We start from the raw sequence: 15,567 nt of genomic DNA, 5'->3' as shown, positions 1-15,567 counted from the left end.
AATCACTTATTATGTTATCAAGAACCATGAAAAGTGGAAGCAAATTAACTTATGTGTAATGAAAGTGCTCTAACTGCAAAATGTTTTCATGCACTTCTACAAAACATTTGGCAAATGTCAAGAAATTATCTCTTTTATATATTAGTACATTTTACACAACTCCACAACAAATCTCCCATAATTTTCTGGGAACATTTTACTGAGCCTCCAAGGACCTCTTAGCTTGTGTGTAAAATGTTTTATGCAAATGAACAAGGAAACTTTATTGTGGCCTATAACATTTAAAAATGTTTCCACTACATTCTGAAAACCAATTCGTACTTGTTTTCTATTCAAGTAACGTTAATTCAGGTACAATCCCCCCTCCTCTATTTCATGAAGATAAATGAAATCCTATAGGGCCGTGTTGAATGTGCGGTTTTGACGATCCAGTCGATGGAACGTATGTAATTGAATTGCGGTCTACGTGAAATCACTCCAGGGCTTGCGCACAGTTCCACCGAGTTCCTTGCGCAGTCGAATTGAGCGCGCGATCACCTGCTCCCGCTCTCGCAGCGTGAGAAAACCATTCCTCACCTGTCAAATCGTGTTTGGGTCAATGAGAAACAACAGGACGAAACTAGAGAGAGAGAGAGAGAGAGAGAGAGAGAGAGAGAGAGAGAGAGAGAGAGAGAGAGAGAGAGAGAGAGAGAGAGCACAACGGAATGAAGCAACGTTTTGCGTTCGTCCGGATTTAGGAAACCCGCACACAGCTCGTTCGTTTATGTTAAAAATTCTTGGAACTTTTAAAAGCCTCTTAAAATAGGACTGGCCATGTGTGTGTGGGAAAAAAGAGTGTGAGGCAAATATTAGGTTGGATAGGTGTGTGTGTGTGTGTGTGTGTGTGTGTGTGTGTGTGTGTGTGTGTGTGTGTGTGTGTGTGTGTGTGTGTGTGAGAGAGAGAGAGAGAGAGAGTGTAACAGTGTGGGAGGTTTTGGGACTGTAATCTCTGTCGTTCTGTCTGGGACACTAAAAGCTTTTTATTTACCTTTCAGTCACACACACAGTGCTCTTTGTGTGTGTCCTCATGAACTTGTGTTCGTGTGTGTGACTTTCCTGACGACTCGTATTGACAGAGTTCAAGCTCTCCATCTTCCCACTATCCTGCCTTCCTTTTTGCTTTGTTTTGTGTTGCACATGTAAGGGGATTTGAGAAGCTGCCAGCTTACATGTCAGACCTCCCATTAGGTTTCACTGAACATCTATTCTGACATCCTATTTTCTCCTTCACTTGACACTCTCCATCTCTCTCTCTCTCTCTCTCTCTCTCTCTCTCTCTCTCTCTCTCTCTCTCTCACACACACACACACACACACACACACACACACACACACACACACACACACACACACACACACACACACACACACACACACACACACACAGATCTAGTGTAACTAACCCATGAAACACACTGACATCAAAATCTTAATCCATGAGCTCTTTTAAAAACATGTTGAATAAAACAGAAACACACTACAGTACATGAAAGTTTTATACACATATCATACTCATACACACACACACGCACATGTCTGTAGTTACCTGCTGTTATCTGGGTAGATCAATTTAGTAAGCTGTAAATCCATCAGCTGGTGCCTAAGGTGTCCCCCCCCCCCCCCACTAAGTGGTTGGGAAAGTCGGCCCAGCCCTGCAGCAATGGAGGTGGGAGATTCCATTGCAGGGCAGGAGCGGGGGTGGGGGAGTGGCAGGTGAGAGCAGTGAGGTAACAGGAAGGGTTAGGCCAGAGGTAGGAGAGACAGATAAATAGATACAAGAAGACAGAGAGAGGCTCAGTAATAAAACCAGGGCATTCATTCTGGCAAAAGGTACAAAGAAATAAAGCGGCAGATGGGACGACTTGAGGGGTAGGAATGCAGCAACTCCCTGGGAGAGGGTGCAATCCTCTGGAGAGAGAAAAGAGGAATTTTTATGTGCTGCAGGTGAGCAGGATTTCTGTGGATAAGGGAGAGCGAGAAAGCGATAGACTTTAATAATATAGGGTTAATAAGCGAAACAGAAGACGTGGAGGCAGCAGGACACTGAGCCAGTGAGGAGAAAGAATGAGTGGCAGGGGGGAGATAAACAATCACTAAAGATGCAGCCGATGAATTGATGACAGACTGATTGGCAGGAGAAGGGCAGTGGAGATTTGAAAGTAGGACTCTGACGCATATGGCAAAAAGATTGGGAGGGAGACGGGGGGAGAGAATGGGTGTGAGACAGAGAAAACTTGAGGACTGAGCTTTTTAACCAGAACAAATAAAACTAGTTACTTTACAAGAGGAGTGATACATAAACAGTTTCTCTCTCACATGCACAGATATACACATATGCATACACATGCACAGACATAGGTAAACAGACACATACACACACACACACACATACACATACACACACACACACACACACACACACACACACACAGACTAATGGTGATTCAACAAGAGACATTCTCAGTGATTCAGTGAACCCACACATGGTGACACACACACACACACACACACACACACACAAACACACACACATACGTGTGCACACACATACACTAACACAAAGCTGCCTTTGTTGGCTACGTGTGGTCATCTCCTCAGGGCTGTATCCTGCTGGACTCTGCATTACGCGTTTCAGTGACTGCTTGGGCATGTGTGTGTGCATTTGTGTGTATGTGTGTGTGTGTTCGTTTGCATCCTATATATCCTTACAAATAGCTAAAACCTAAAATGGCTTTCTCTTAAAGCGGTTAAAGGTAAAAGTTGAAATTAGGCTTTTTTTTTGCCATAGTATGCATGTGAAATTCATCAGCCTAAAACTTTGTCTTCACTGACAGTTGCACAGTTGGTAAAAGCCCTCTGTGTGTGTGTGTGTGTGTGTGTGTGTGTGTTGTGTTGGGTGTGGCTGCACTAGGAATACATGCACACAGGTGTGTAGCTGGGAGGGAAAACAGAGATTCCCATTATTTCTTCACTTTTACCCCAAGCACAGATTGCGGGGTGGGGGCTGAACCTCCTCTGAACCTGTGTGTGTTTGTGTGTGTGTGTTTTAGTGTGGTGTTATATAGCATACAAATAAAATTTTTTATTATACATCTATAATTTTAAAGATAATCTCTACTTTACTTTTTATATGAGTGTTAAAGGGTCATGGGGGGGGTGTATATGTGACAGAGAGACAGTAGGTGAGTGTGAGGGTAAAAGAGAGGCGTGAGAGAGAGATTGTGAGGAAAAGAGAGAGAGATGAGAGGATGTGGTGTTAGATGAAAGACTGGCCATAAATTTCATTGCGACAGACTATAACTCTGTCCTCAGAGTCCCTTATGTCTTCCCCTCAAGGGCTGAGACCTCTCTCACACAAACAGTGCAGCCAGATGAAAAAGGCTTTAAAGTAGAATTTATAATGTGACATGAGGAAATTATATCAAAAAAAATAAAATAAATAAAACATTTAATAAATATTACAGAATCTATGGAAAAAACAAAATATACAAACACAGAAGGATGTTACTTTGCAAATGAAATTAATTCCTGGGGTAGATGTGCTTCCCTTCTTGGGCTTCAGGTAGGTGCAACACATGTATGGGCACATACACACACACACACACACACACACACACACACACACACACACACACACACACACTCCCAGCCATACATACACCCACACACATCTGCTAACATGGTACAGCAAAAGTTCCCGTATGGAATACTGTTGTTCCCAGATTGACGCTTTGGCCTGAATGATCACACACCGTGTCAGTTACACAGGCTTGTGACCAGCACCATTATGGAAAGTCTGATGGTGTATTGGGGGATGTAGTACAGTGATGGCTAGTGACCAGTTGCTGAGTCAGTTTATGAGATAGCAGAAGCTTTTCTTTCTTTTTGCCTCATCATTTCCTTTCATTCTTTTATTCCTCCGTTCTCCAGTCACCCTTTCACTGCAATGTGATTCACTTTCCCTTAACTGCTCGCTCGGCTGTCACACTGAATGAGCAGTCTGTCTCCCTCTGCTTCCCACTGTCTCACCCTCTGTCTACTTCCTTTTTTTTTGTGGAGGATGAGTTCGTTTTTTCCAGGCACATTCCAAGTGCAAAGTGTGAGACCAAACCGTGTTCTTTTAGTTCCATCCTACCACAAGTTAAATAAAGCACATCTCCTCTCTCTCTCTCTCTTTCTCTCTCTCTCTCTCTCTCTCTCGCTCTCTCTCTCTCTCTGCCTCTTTCTCTCTCTCTCTCTCTCACACACACACACACACACACATACACACACACTCACATTCAGGCACGGAGTCGTTTCTTCAGTCTGGTGAAGTCCTTGGCAGACCGCCACAGCCAACTCTGCAGCTCCCTCAGCACCCAGAAACCTTCAACCTTCCTTGTGAAGTCATTGAGGGCAGGGCGTGGTGAGAGGGCAGGTGTGGTCAGGGGGGCGTGGCCATCAGTAGCTACGCCTTCGTAAGGGTAAAGAAGGGTGAGAGGAGAGAAAGTCGGATGGGGCGAGGGGAGAGATCGTTCTGAGCGCCCGGGATGAATGGACGGCGAGGAAAAGAGGAGAGGGACATTCTCTTGGAATCTTTCAGTGTCCTCTTCCTTGCTTATCCTTCGATCTTGTTTCATTACAGTGGCTGTTGTAAACTGGCCATGGCTGAGTATGCTACTGATGTTAGCATATCTGCCTTCATCATATTGGCGGAAATAGTTCATGGAACTTAGATGGGTGTTGTTCACGTTGCTTTTAGTGCTAGCGTTGATGTTGGCGGTGGTGTTTTTGCTGTAGCTCTGGCTTGCTTGTTTCCCATCTTCCTCAACAGTCAGCAGTTTTCTCCTCCTCCCCCACCTCTCCAACCCTTCTTCCCTCTCGTCTTCCTCTCTCTCAGCCCAGCTCTCTCCCTCTCGCCGCCTCCCCCTCCTCCCCCTCTCGCCCCGCTCCCGCTCTCTGTCCCGCTTTCTCTCCGGCTCTGATCCAGATGCCCTCCCTTTCGCCCCGCCAGTTGCCAGGCCGCCCTGAACACCACGGCTCCGAGGTGCATGACTCCTCAAAGGGGCGGGGCTGTTCAAATTCTCCCGCTGATTTGAGGAGGTCAAGGGCAGAGCATATTTCTGAGAAGGCGGGGCGTTGCCGCGCAAGGGCGGGGTGTAGCCAAGAGCGTTCATTAGCCCCGATATCGAGCCCAGTAGTCCACTGAGCCCAGAACAAAAATGAAGCAGGGAGCTCTGGAGGTATGGGCACAGCGTGGAGCGGGCTAACTCCCTCACCGCGCACAGCAGCACACTGTATGCACGCTGGTTCTGCGCCAGGCGGGCACCGTTCTCCAGGCCGCGCCACAGGTCCACCCGCGTAGCGGCGCTGGGCACTGCCAGGGAAGAGATATTGGGCCGCGGTGGAGAGAAGTCTGGGTCACTGAATGGAGGTCCGAGATACAAGAGCTAAAGGAGAGAGAGAAAAAGCACATCTTACAACCATATGAATTGCATTCTGTCATTTTTGTATTTAAAAAAAAAAAAACTAAACAAAAAACTTATTGTTTCATTCTTTAAAAATAGACAGGGATTTTGGACAGAGATACAGAAATGGAAAATGATTTAGAGACAAAGGCTTTAAAAAAGAGGAGAAATGAGGGTGTGTTTGCATGTATGAGAGAAAGGGAGAGACAGCAACAGAGAAGAAAAAGAGAAAATACACATATAAGCAAAAACATACAAAACCACGAGAATAACTCATGCTCACATAAGTGTCTTTGATCTCTTTCAGCTGGTGGTCCAGGTATTTGGTCAACTCGTATGTTCTCTCTATCGAGTTCCTCTCATTGGACAACGTCACAGCACGGTCCTCCACCTGGACACATCCCACCATGGCAGCCAATAGCAGCATGAGGTGAGCCTGATGTACTGGAAAATAAACCAGTATGAATAGACACTTAGCAGTGTTCAAAACTCCAGGTGGTTGTATTTTACGTTAGGCAGTACAGTTAACTGTGATATAGTCTAAGTGTCAAAATTCATCCTATTCTATGAGAAATACTACACCAATATTATCAAAATTTAAACACATCACAAAAGTATAAAATATATTGGAAACAAAAATGTTGGCCTACGTTTGAGAATCATTTGTTGCAAATCTCAACACAACTGTCAAAATTCAAAACACTTGAATCAAATAAAACAATCAAATCAGGCACACTGTCTAAAATATTAATGGTTTGTTGACTATTCAGAGAACAATCACTAACCCCAGCTGTCATCTCTAAATGTGCAAACTGTCTTTTCAGATCCCATGCTGTGAAGCTTTTGAAAGAAACCTAGAGAGTTTTACTCAGCACAAAACTGTCACTTGTGTCATAATTGGCAGAACAGCTGTTAAGACCAAGAACCAAACCAAAACAAGATGGTCAGATCTCTCTGTTCTTTGGACAAGGCACAAATTAAGGTCAGACACTGCATGTTAGAGTAAAAATCCCTAAAAATCCTACTAATAGATTAGGACTTCAAGAACCACCAGTGTATATGCCACAAGCTTTAGCTTTCTGAGTACACAATCCCCTCAGTTCACACCCCTGTCTGATAATTGTCCCCTCTGATTACACCCTTGTCTGATCACAATCCCATTTGATCACACCCCCATCTGATCACAACACCCTCTAATCTCATAAATGAAATACAGTTTGTCTACATCTGTCCTAGTAATTATTGTATGTGGTATGATAAGAATTTTGTTAAAGCCAGGTAGGTGTTACAAGTGAGCTAATGTCCTGTTGCACTTCTTATAAAACATGTTTGAGCATGAAGCACAATGCATATACAAAACCAGTAAATGCTAAATACTCTAAATTATGTGTAAAAGATGCCCTTGTGTAAAAGAGTTTCAAGAGAACTTGGTATTCAGTTAGAAAGAATTCTTAAATGGAGCAACATTCATGCCTGACTGTGACTGTGTAGGCTGTATCAGTATGACTGAGTAGGCTGTATCAGTATGACTGAGTAGGTTATATCAGTTTGACTGTGAAGGTTATATCAGTATGACTGTGAAGGTTATATCAGTATGACTGAGTAGGCTGTATCAGTATGACTGAGTAGGCTGTATCAGTATGACTGAGTAGGTTATATCAGTTTGACTGTGAAGGTTATATCAGTATGACTGAGTAGGCTGTATCAGTCTGACTGAGTAGGCTGTATCAGTGTGATTGAGAAGGTTATATCAGTATGACTGTGTATGCTGTATCAGTATGATTGAGTACGCTGTATCAATTTGACTGAGTAGGCTGTATCAGTACAACTGAGTATGTTATACCTGTATGACTAAGTAGGCTGTATCAGTATGATTGAGTACGCTGTATGAATTTGACTGAGTAGGCTGTATCAGTATTACTGTGTATGCTGTATCAGTATTACTGTGTATGCTGTATCAGTACAACTGAGTATGTTATACCTGTATGACTGAGTAGGCTGTATCAGTATGAGTAGGTTATATCAGTTTGACTGTGAAGGTTATATCAGTCTGACTGAGTAGGCTGTATCAGTGTGATTGCGTAGGTTATATCAGTATGACTGAGTAGGCTGTATCAGGATTACTGTGTACGCTGTATCAGTATGACTGAGTAGGCTGTATCAGTACAACTGAGTATGTTATATCTGTATGACTAAATAGGCTGTATCAGTATGATTGAGTACGCTGTATCAATTTGATTGAGTAGGCTGTATCAGTATTACTGTATATTCTGCATCAGTATGACTGAGTAAGCTGTATCATTACAACTGAGTATGTTATACCTGTATGACTAAGTAGGCTGTATCAGTATGATTGAGTACGCTGTATCAATTTGACCGAGTAGGCTATATCAGTGTGATTGCGTAGGTTATATCAGTATGACTGAGTAGGCTGTATCAGTATTACTGTGTACGCTGTATCAGTATGACTGAGTAGGCTGTATCAGTACAACTGAGTATGTTATACCTGTATGACTAAGTAGACTGTATCAGTATGATTGAGTACGCTGTATCAATTTGACTGAGTAGGGTGTATCAGTATAACTCAGTATGTTATACCTGTATGACTGAGTAGGCTGTATCAGTATGATTGAGTAGGTTATATCAGTATGACTGAGTAGGCTGTATCAGTATTACTGTGTACGCTGTATCAGTATGACTGAGTAGGCTGTATCAGTACAACTGAGTATGTTATACCTGTATGACTAAGTAGACTGTATCAGTATGATTGAGTACGCTGTATCAATTTGACTGAGTAGGGTGTATCAGTATAACTCAGTATGTTATACCTGTATGACTGAGTAGGCTGTATCAGTATGATTGAGTAGGTTATATCAGTATGACTGAGTAGGCTGTATCAGTATTACTGTGTACGCTGTATCAGTATGACTGAGTAGGCTGTATCAGTACAACTGAGTATGTTATACCTGTATGACTAAGTAGACTGTATCAGTATGATTGAGTACGCTGTATCAATTTGACTGAGTAGGGTGTATCAGTATAACTCAGTATGTTATACCTGTATGACTGAGTAGGCTGTATCAGTATGATTGAGTAGGTTATATCAGTATGACTGTGTAGGCTGTATCAGTATGATTGAGTGCACTGTTATCAGTATGACATGAGTACATGAGCATATGTTCATCCTCGCCATTTCAGCGAAACACTAGATGCCACATTATTAAGATCATAATGCATCAGTTAAATATTTGCATTAGGATAAATTAACAAATTAATTGTACATCATATGTACACATGTTGTGCTGTTGATAGCGTTTACAAACATGTTGGTCTGCTACTAAGAGTAAACAGATTTTTAACTGGTAACATCAAGCCATTTGGTTTTGTCTAACACAGTCTAACATATGCTTGTGGTTCTTGTAATTTTTATATATTTTTTCCTTTTTGTACTTTGCAGTCATATACACAAATAATGAGCAATAAAGTCTTTGGTCTGGTTCTCGGCATTGTGATTTGTGAGATTTTGAGAAATATGGGTTCAAAGGTGCATTTATACATTGTTGTTGCGCTTTGCGAGAAAGTAATGAGAGTTACTACTGTATTTTTTTTAAAAAGCAGTGTTCGTGGGTGTCAGTCATGTGGAAATTCTTTCTGCGATATAAAAAGTGAAAACACTGCAGCAAAACAAAGGATTGGTTTACAATCTGGTTACAATCTCCTAGGCGCTATTTGACAAATTTCTCCCTTGCTGTAGCCAGCACCCTTACATGTGATCAGAAAGACACTTGGGACCACTTGTTTTTTCCAAGTAAACTGACAAAAACAATGATACTGCCTTCAGAGCAACAGCAAATCAAATAGTATGAAAACCAAAAAATGGTAATATGTCAAATCAGTCTGAGTGAAGGCCTGTCCTTAAAATAACTTAAAATGCTCATAATGAACTGATATAGATACAGAGCACTGTAGTAGTGCATGAGAGCAACATAAAGAGTTACTTAATTGTGTCTGTGTGTATCTGTGTGTATGTGTAAGAGAGGGAGAAAGAGAGAGAGAGAATATGTGTGGTCCTGCATGTTGGAGATGTGTTTTTGTTGGGGAGTACATTTACACGTTTTAGTTTGGGATATGGTATCTTTGTCCTAATGCCAATACCCTGTTTACATGCCTCACATTGTGACAGTTTGCTTATCAGGGTGTTTATGATAAGTGTTTATGATGCGTATATGTGTGTGCGCGCGCATGTGCGCGCGCGCGTGTGTGTGTGTGTGTGTGTGTGTGTGTGTGCGTGTGTGCGTGTGTGTGTGATTTTAAGGCCATCATCAATCTAAGAACCCTTTTAAGCCCTAGTCTCTCGAAATCACACAGGGAAAATGGAAAAATGGCAGCAAATTATCTCTTAAACTTCAAAGAGGGCCATAGAGAACTGTGTGTGTGCATGTGTGTCTATGCCCCTGTGAGTGTGTGCGCGCCTCGGGGAGTCCTCCAGCACAAACATCACACACAATTTTCCGCCTCCTTCTTTTGTCAGGCAGTCAGAAGGACACGGCAGAGATGTGTAATTACTTGTTTGAGGCACTGAGTCTTCAGCAGGTGTGAAATATGTGCTCCCTCCCCCCCTGTCGTCAGGCTCTTTTCTTGCCCTGTTTACGCTCTCCGTCATCCTCTCGTCCACCCCAGCTTCTCTCGACCACTCCTTTCCCTCTCACCCTTTCCTTCACCTGCTCACTTTTCTTTCTCTTTCCACTATGTCCATCTTTTTCTCTCCTGCTATCACTCTTTTTCTGTCTCTCGCCCTCTCTCCCTTTTTCCACAGTTCACCAGCTTGTTGTTATGCCTTCTCATGTGCACGCACATGCCCCCCCCCCCCGCGCGCCCCCCAACCTTCGTTTGAAGTGGTTTATCTCTTTTTTTTGCCCCCAGCCAAAATAACAGCAGCTTATTAACCTTTGATTAGTTCTGGCAGTTGTTCCTTCTACCTCTCAGTCTCTATTCTCTTTTCTGTCATTCTCTCCTCTCTCTCTTTTCTTTTCTTACTCTTAATGCAGCAAGGAAAACAATACGCAAAACATCAAACATTTTGTTAAATATTCAAAAGCTTTTTTCATGTCTTAAACAGTGCACTTTAACCAGATAAGCACGCATGCATTCACTCGCTCGCTCTCTCTCTCTCTCACACACACACACACACACACACACACCACTTTACAGTGTACAGTGCCACACCTTTTCCTGACTTTAGGTTATGGTAATTATCCTAGACAGTAGGTTGATAAGAGGCCAATAATGGAAAAGTTCTACACTTGATTAAAACACAGCTTTACTCAGTCTTGTAGACCTACACTGCCTGTATGTTTTTCCTGGCTCTCCAGTGTTATTATTTTTACTTTTCTTTTTTTTTCAAAACTATAATCCAATAATTTTTTTTATTATATGTGTTGGAAAAAGTACAACAAAGCACTATTGATCCTTAACAAGATTATACTATATAATGCTTTTATTGTGTTTTAATGTTTTGATACTTGACAACTGCTGAAGATAAACTAGGTGGTCGCACATGCAGTAAACTTGTTTATTTTGACGTTGGCTTCTCTGCTGTGGAAAATGGGTATTGGTATATGAACTAATTTCTGAAGGCAATCCTTTCAAAAATCCAGTGAATAATGAATCTTTTTGTTAGAAAGTTTGTGTGTGTGTGTGTGTGTGTGTGTGTGTGTGTGTGTGTGTGTGTGTGTGTGTGTGTGTGTGTGTGTGTGTGCGCGCAAGCATGTGTGAATGAGTTTACTTGGGCCAACAGCTGGCAGCAATGATATGATGTCAAATCTGAAGATCGATATGTTATGCTCTCATTCTTGTCTCACACACACACACACACACACACACACACACACACACACACAAATACATGTAGACACACACAAACTTACACACACACATATTCAGATATACAAAGATGCACACAGACATATATACAGACATTTGTAGTAAAATATACTTTTAAGTTTGAATTGTGTTTCTTTCACTAACACAGGAGCCAAAGTTTTCGGAACCATAGTCTGTAATGCCTAGAATTCACCTTTAAGCGCAGTATCATAAAACATGTTCAATATTTCATAGCACATTAAATAATTTTATATGGGCCATACGATGGGTTGGTCAACTCAGTACACAAAGAGTGTAGTGTGTGTGTGTGTGTATGTGTGTGTGTGTGTGTGTATGTACGTGCGTGCGTAAGTGCAAATGTGTGTCTTTAGGGGAGAGTTAGGGTCAGGGTCGATGTTGTGTGTCTGTGTACAGTTAAAGTGGAGATTTATGTGCAGTCTGCACTCAATCAAACGTGCATTCCTTCACTAACTCAACACACACACACACCAACATGTAAAACATGCACTGCACACCCTAGTATATCAGGCACACACATGTACTAACCATCATGTAAAGTTACATCTCATTATATGTGCACGCACACACATGCACACGCACACACACACACACGCGCGTGCGCACACACACACACTTATCTACACATACACATATGTGGGCACAGTCTTCAGTCTCCCTGTAGGCGCACGGGTTGGGTTTGAAATTCAAATTGATCACATTTGGCCTAAAACATCGTCAGCTTTGCCAAGGAACATTGAAACAAAGGGGAGAATAAAAAATGAGAGCAAAACCTATATTTCCAACAGAAACCCATCTTCCCTGTCTGTCCATCCCTCCTTCGCTCACATTCTTCTGCTTCCATTCTTTTCTGAAGCTTTTCCTCCAATTATTTAACAGCCAAGCTTCATTCCCTCTCTCTCTCTCTCTCTCTCCACTGCCTGTCTGATGTAAGTTCTTTTACCTAATTATCTTTCTTTTTTCTCTCTTCCTGTTTTTTAATTATCTACCCCCCCCCCCCCGTCCATTTTTCCATCTTCCAGACTCAACCTTCTATTACCTCCTGACACGACATTTTCATCGATACAAAAACAAAAAAGAACCCAGTACGTCGTCTGCCACGCTGACCATTCATCTCCTGGCAAATGAGAAAAGAGGAAGAGGCAGAAAGCATGGAGAAGAGAAATGCAAAGAAGATAGACAGAGAAAAGGGGAGACCAACAGAGAGAGAGAAAGGGGAGCTGGTAAAGCGAGGGGCCATGTTAATTTGGGAAAAATGTAAACAGCATGTGTAACTGTTCAAACCATGACCAACTCATTTTATATCATTCCCCTGTGCACTCGCTCTTTCTCTGTCTCACTTTCTCAACTCTCTATCTCGTTCTTTCTTTCCCCCTCTCTCTTTCTCTCTCGCACCCTCTCTCTCTGTCTTTTCATTCGTGAAGGAATCTGGGCTGCATTAACCTTCTTTCTCCTTCCCCCTCTCTATCACGCCATCTCTCTATCTCTTTCTTTCAAGCTTAAACTTCTATGCTCTACCTCTCTTACACACTCACCCCTCCTTCCCTCCTTCTTCTGTCCTTCCTCCTTTCCTCTCCATCTTTTTACCCCAAACTGTTTTTTTTTGGCTCAGCTTTGCATGGATAAAAATGCAAATACGTGGTTCACAGTGACATGCTAATAATAGCTCTGCCTTCATTGTCAAATTCATGCCATATGCATGAATTAGAATATGTTTGTCAGTTAGGTCTTTCTGTGATTGCTATGATGGATTAAGTGTGTGCTGTGTATGCATGTGTGGGGAGAGCATAAAAGAGAAGGAAATTAAAAAGACACTTAAGGAGGCGGATGAGAGAGAGATGCAGGAAGTGTGTGTGTGTGTGTGTGTGTGTGTGTGTGTGTGTGTGTGTGTGTGTGTGTGTGTGTGTGTGTGTGGTTGGACTGTTGCTCTGCTGCTTTGTTTTAGTGTAAATCGCATCATTTAGTCACACACTCATCCTCATTTTCACAGACATGGTTCCCTGTAGACAGGTGGTTGTGTGTGTGTGTGTGTGTGTGTGTGTGTGTGTGTGTGTGTGTGTGTGTGAGAGAGAGAGAGAGAGAGAGAGTGAGTATGTGAGTGTGTGGGCGTGGGTGTGTGTCTATGTGTTTGGACCCTGACTAACATGAATCATGTACTTTCTCATATTAGTGTCAGTTAACAAGACAAGGGCAACCCTCGACCAATGAACTCCAGTGCTCCCTCACTGTGCTTGTGCACAAGGTGTATAGACCCAACTTTGGACTACGTGTGTGTGCGCGCGTGCGCGTGTGTGTGTGTGTGTGTGTGTGTGTGTGTGTGTGTGTGTGTGTGTGTGTGTGTGTGTGTGTGTGTGTGTATGAATTTAAACACTCTAAATAGCCCTTCACAAAAGCTCTGATATTGTGTGGAGAAATGATCTTTATAAGGATTTTTTATGCAAACTGTTTTCTTGAAGAACTAAAGGCATTATACTGAAGAACCTTAATCTTAGAATTAGGGTTTAGGCAGGCAGAGCACTTTTATTTGGTTCTGATTTGTTTTGTTTTGTTTTGTAATTTACAGAATTACACAACACGATTAAAAGTCCTTATTAAGATACGTGCCTGTGTCTTTTTCGTTAGAAACTTTCTTAATGACTATCCACCGGTAGGAATCGTTTTTCTGTTCTGAGCATTCAGCTGTAAATCATTGTCAGTGCCAGTTATGTGTAAAATACCAAAGAACCCTGAAACAAAGATATTGCAATAATAAATAATTATTTTGTGTCTGTCTATTTGTTATTAAGCATACGGTTAATTTCAAATACAGCAATAATTTAATTTCCATATTTGAAAATATTCATAATCTATAAGGGCCGATAGGTAAACGGGAAAATTTATGTCCCTACTACTATCGTCGGACAGGGTCAGCCGTGGGGAACGGTTTGTATTTCCTACATTACAAAAACGCTTGGCAATTGAACGATAGAACTGAAATTGTATCAACAATATGTTATGGCTACATCATAAAGCATTCAACAAGAAGAGGCCTTACAAAAACACTCAACTATAAAAGTGAGGGGGAACGAATCCCGCTCTTGATTTTACCCTAGAAAAACTCTAGGCCACACTATCAATATCTTTTATCAAAATATTTTCAACGAAGTTTATTTCTTCAGATCTATTATTGCCATTTAAATTTAAAATATGAGCCTCTAAATACCAAAAAAATCATGAATTACTTTTTGATGATTATTTGATGAATTGTGTAGTATAGGTTCATTCACATTTCATAACAAGATTTCAACTTGACAAAACATAGGTACCTTTTTTTTTTTTAAAAAAAGTGCGCTACATCAGCCGTTTATACTTTGATATTTTAGAAATTCAAAGCCAAGCCTACCTTGAACCAGGATCACTACTACAACCACACCACCACCACAATCAATAATAATAATAATAATACTAATAATAATAATAATAATAAAAAAAAAATAATAATAATACATTTTAATTGCCATATTATACGTCGTTGCATGAAAAAAGGCAAAATCCTCATATCACTTACCTTCCCGACGGTTCATTTTCCCCCTTGTCTATAAACAGAAAGTTGATTTCCTTCAGTATTGCTTTTTGGTTTATTGAGCTCGCCTGTGAAAACTTCTAGCTGGCTGCTCCGCGCACTCCTAAGGCTACTCCCCCGAAGTCCCGCAAACTTTTTCGCTTCGCGCTGTAGGGTAAAGTTCTCCACGGGTAAATATCATTAGCCTGTTTAAAAATTTCTCAATGTATAAACAAGAAGAAGAATGGCTGTGGGATGGTAGTCGCCGAAGCGAATTTGGTTATCCAGGTGTCCCTGTCTGGTTGGGTAAGGAAGCGCGCTTTGGGATGAAGATGACTATGACGGTCCTTTAAAGTTGACGGGCATGCGGTTTGTCTGAATGTGAGTGAGTGACTGACGGTGAAGTGATTTTATACGCAGGGCTGAAAGCTTTGTCCACCCCCCGATCCTTCTAATTTTCTCTCCTCCTCCTCCTCCTCCTCCTCCTCAGTGATTCACTATTGACGCATCGTTTAAAATGTTTAGAAACACAACCTAATTGAATAGGGGCACGAGAATCAAAAACCACAAAGGGCCAGGAGGGATTACTATGATCAGAAATGTAATAATTCAACTAATAGACTATAGCCTATTTCATCTC

General features: G+C 41.7%; 1 protein-coding gene across 1 annotated transcript; it reads right to left on the bottom strand.

Annotated features, from left to right (window-relative positions):
- Window positions 1-1,288: 1,288 nt before the first annotated feature.
- Window positions 1,289-15,290, bottom strand: clcf1 (cardiotrophin-like cytokine factor 1). Its single transcript, XM_081698737.1, has 3 exons — window positions 14,934-15,290; window positions 5,769-5,929; window positions 1,289-5,467 (listed from the first exon to the last, which is right to left on the bottom strand). Exons 1-3 carry the CDS (start codon window positions 14,947-14,949, stop codon window positions 4,319-4,321), a joined length of 1,326 nt encoding a protein of 441 aa, XP_081554863.1. The 5' UTR covers window positions 14,950-15,290; the 3' UTR covers window positions 1,289-4,318.
- Window positions 15,291-15,567: the final 277 nt, after the last annotated feature.

Source organism: Electrophorus electricus, chromosome 16 (genome assembly GCF_041902795.1).
Source record: "Electrophorus electricus isolate QZ-2024a chromosome 16, ASM4190279v1, whole genome shotgun sequence".
NCBI classification, from domain to species: Eukaryota; Metazoa; Chordata; class Actinopteri; order Gymnotiformes; family Gymnotidae; genus Electrophorus; species Electrophorus electricus.
The sequence above is the reverse complement of the archived record's forward strand: the minus strand, read 5'-3'. Positions and strand labels throughout refer to the sequence as shown.